General features: G+C 38.7%; 1 protein-coding gene across 2 annotated transcripts in view; it reads left to right on the forward strand.

Annotated features, from left to right (window-relative positions):
- The window catches only part of LOC137082578 (mannosyl-oligosaccharide 1,2-alpha-mannosidase IA), a 312,430-nt gene extending 309,854 nt beyond the window's left edge, over window positions 1-2,576 (forward strand). For both annotated transcript variants that reach the window (XM_067447843.1, XM_067447844.1), the window contains exon 12: window positions 590-2,576. In XM_067447843.1, coding sequence (XP_067303944.1) covers window positions 590-740 — 151 coding nt within the window. In that variant the 3' untranslated portion in view covers window positions 741-2,576. The remainder of the gene's footprint in view (window positions 1-589) is intronic.
- Window positions 2,577-3,291: the final 715 nt, after the last annotated feature.

Genomic DNA, 3,291 nt, shown 5'->3' on the forward strand with positions numbered 1-3,291 from the left:
GCCGTATAGACCAAAACCACAATTTGTACCAGGCTGTAAACATGTTTTTTTCTGCTGTAAAGTTGGGAATTTTATCATTAGCTCAATGAGATGCTGCTCCTTCTGGAGCCTGTCCCTAGTGGCCAGTTGAGGAATTGCAGTTTACATTACTTCCGTATTGGCTTCAAGAGAGAGCGCGGGGAGGTTACCGCTCGGTTTTATCGTATCAATGTCATCCGTTGCTTTCGCAATGCAGAAAACACGAACCAAACTCTTCCAGTCTCAGCTACAACTACAGTGTTTGAGGGCAGGGCAAAGTAGATGTTGATCATGGGCAGCCAATGAAGACCATGGGCTGGAATTATGCTAATTTGTTACAAACCTAGGTTCATGCAGGAAGTGAGACTAGAGTTACTGAAGACTTGTTTCAGGCAGTTCAGAACTGATTAGTTCCTTTTGGGAAACAAAAACTTTGCAGACCTTTTACCTTCACAAACAGGTATACAGCACACTAAATAAAAGCATAATAGGGGTGCTTTAAAGAATGTCATGCTGTATTATGTTAATAACGCATATGAGTTTTGTTAACCACATCCATATGCGATCACAGATACCTGTACCTACTGTTCTCGGACGACGACCTGCTGCCGCTCGAGGATTGGGTGTTTAACACGGAGGCTCACCCGCTGCCCGTCATACACAAAACATGCTTGCAGGAGCACAGCACCAGACAAGGCGACGGACAGACGTCCCTGGAGTAATTTTCACCGTTACACACACACACACATACACACACATGAAACATGGATTCAAAGGCAGGGCCGTAACCTCACGGTCCTGACATGGATTCTCAGCTCCTTTCCTGTAAAGGATCTCTTTATATAAATATATATATATATATACACACACGCTGTGATTGTATATCTCTGAGCCGAGACTTCCTGCTCTCCTTGGTGGGCAGAAGCCGGCGCAATTTTCCGTGGACAATCAGTGAAACGTGACTTTCATGAGAAGAGCACCTTTTTTCTTTGCTTCTTTCCTCTGTGAGGAAAAAACGAATAACTTGCAGCCCCGAATCTGTGGGAGGAGCGCCATATGATGGTGGGCCATGCTGAGCGAAAGAGAAAACCACTTTTCTTCACGTCTCGCCTGTAATTTATCTTTTCTTTTCATCCTTCCATTGTGTATTCCTTTCCCACCTCTTCTGCCAAAGCGTTTGCAGTCTTTTTTTATTTCTTTTTCTCTCCCCACCCGTGATATTTTGATTTTGGGTCCAATTTTGTGGTTTCATTTTTTCTCTATTATCTCAAGGCAAAGCAAACACAGGGGTATTTTCAAAGGTTCCTTTGCTAAATGTATTGTACAAAATCCTTTCGTTTGAACAGGAAGTTGAATGATGTCATTCGCAGGGCAGGATTGTTTTTATGTGATTCTAGTGCTCATCTTCTTAAACTTAAACTTATTTTTTAATGCTTTGACTGCGTCGTGAGCCTCGGTGTTGTGCACGACATGCCATGTTTCAAAGACCAGCATCACAAGAGTGGAAAAACACACACTTGCACTGACACCGTATGCCATGGGGCTGGGCCATTATATACTGAATATGTTTTGCAATGATTTTCCTGGAGATTGTGAACCCCACAATTATTTGAATGTGCTTTTTTAAATTTATTAAGTCTATTGAGTTTCCTAAAGATTGTGCCGTCAGACTTCAGTTTCATAATTCTTCAGTATCATAAATAGCATTTAATTTGATTCTTTTGAATCACTTCGTTTCAGTGAATCGATTCAAAGCTCAAAAATAAAGATGCTTTTGCATCTTCACTTAAAAAATGCTGGCGATTGTGAATCATGCACATGTCTGTTTAGTTTTAAGTTTGTTCATTAAGTTTCAGAAACGATTGAGTCAACAGATTCTTCTTTTGATTCATTTTCGTGAATCGGTTCAAATTCAGTTCCATTTCAAATAATAGATTCAAAACTCTAAATCAAAGATTCATTGCATCATCACACAAAAATGTCCTCTTTTGGTGCTTTTTATATTATTTTAGTCAAAATATTGTAGGTAAATGTACTGTTATGTTGGTGCGTATACATTAAAATGATTCAGCTGTGAATAACATCAGTTTAACACAGATGAAATCAGTCCTGCAGATTGTCCCATGCACACAGAATGTGAAACTGCCTGTGATTTTAGCACTAATGCCCAGCCCTATCGGTCACAGTCGTCTCAAAGCATCGATGGTGAATGTGACGTTTTTTTCCTGGGGTTTTTGTCCCTGAAGCAACGCCGTCAGACACAGTAATGGTGGAATGAGTCTTTACATGATGAATGTGCGTGATTCATGTCATTAACTGTTCCTATTTTCTCTCTCTTTCTCTCTTTTCTAATTTTTACGGACATTTATGAAAGACTCGTTCTTTTGGTTTTCCTCAGGTGTTTCTGTACAAGTTTTGATTACATTTATTTGCACTATTAATTGCGGTAGTGCTGATCATTGTTAATTTTAACGTCTTCTGTCTTTCATTGTTGAATATTTTCAAATACTGGTAAAAGATCTGTGCAATTTATACATTTAAAACAAGTGCACAAATGCTCTCTCGTGTCTTTTTTTCATTCTCTCCATTTGCACCAGCTCACATTAGCTTTTAAAACATGTTATTAATCTCCGACCTGTGTTAAGTGCCACATTCATCTTCAAAATATTGCACATGATTCACAGGTTTTGGCATGAATAGTGTGCACTTTGGTGGATCGTTAGGTTTTATAATGCATTAGACCCACAAATCCCAGATAAACAATCACATTTATTAGTTACAGCGTTACACTTTTCCTATGATTTGTTATACTTACACTGCATATTAATTTCGGTTATTAGAGCATGCTTTAACATTAATGAACATTAAAAATTGCACACTTCAGATTTAAAGTCCCTATGAAATCAAAAATAGAATTTTAGTATGAATATGTTAGACTTACTGTTATCTTAAGCTAGTGCTCTCCAAAACAAAATATGCATTTAGAAGAATTGCATTTAGAAGTATTCAAAAGGTACAGTCTCTCACTTCCACCAATAAGGATCAAGGATTTTGATGACATCACTCTGCACTTCAGCTTCTCATCAGATTTTCTGTCCAATCAAATGCTCTCTAGTGTCTGAAGCCACGCCCCCTTCATTATAAACAGATGCTGAAGCTACAGCTGAAATCAGTCTCTTGTTCACACATTTAGAGCACTTTATAGGGGATAGGGAATGATTCAGGCAGTGTAAAATATGTTTTCCATTGGGGCAAATGAAGTCTGTGTACACG

This window comes from Pseudorasbora parva, chromosome 7, assembly GCF_024679245.1.
Source record: "Pseudorasbora parva isolate DD20220531a chromosome 7, ASM2467924v1, whole genome shotgun sequence".
Classification (NCBI taxonomy): Eukaryota; Metazoa; Chordata; class Actinopteri; order Cypriniformes; family Gobionidae; genus Pseudorasbora; species Pseudorasbora parva.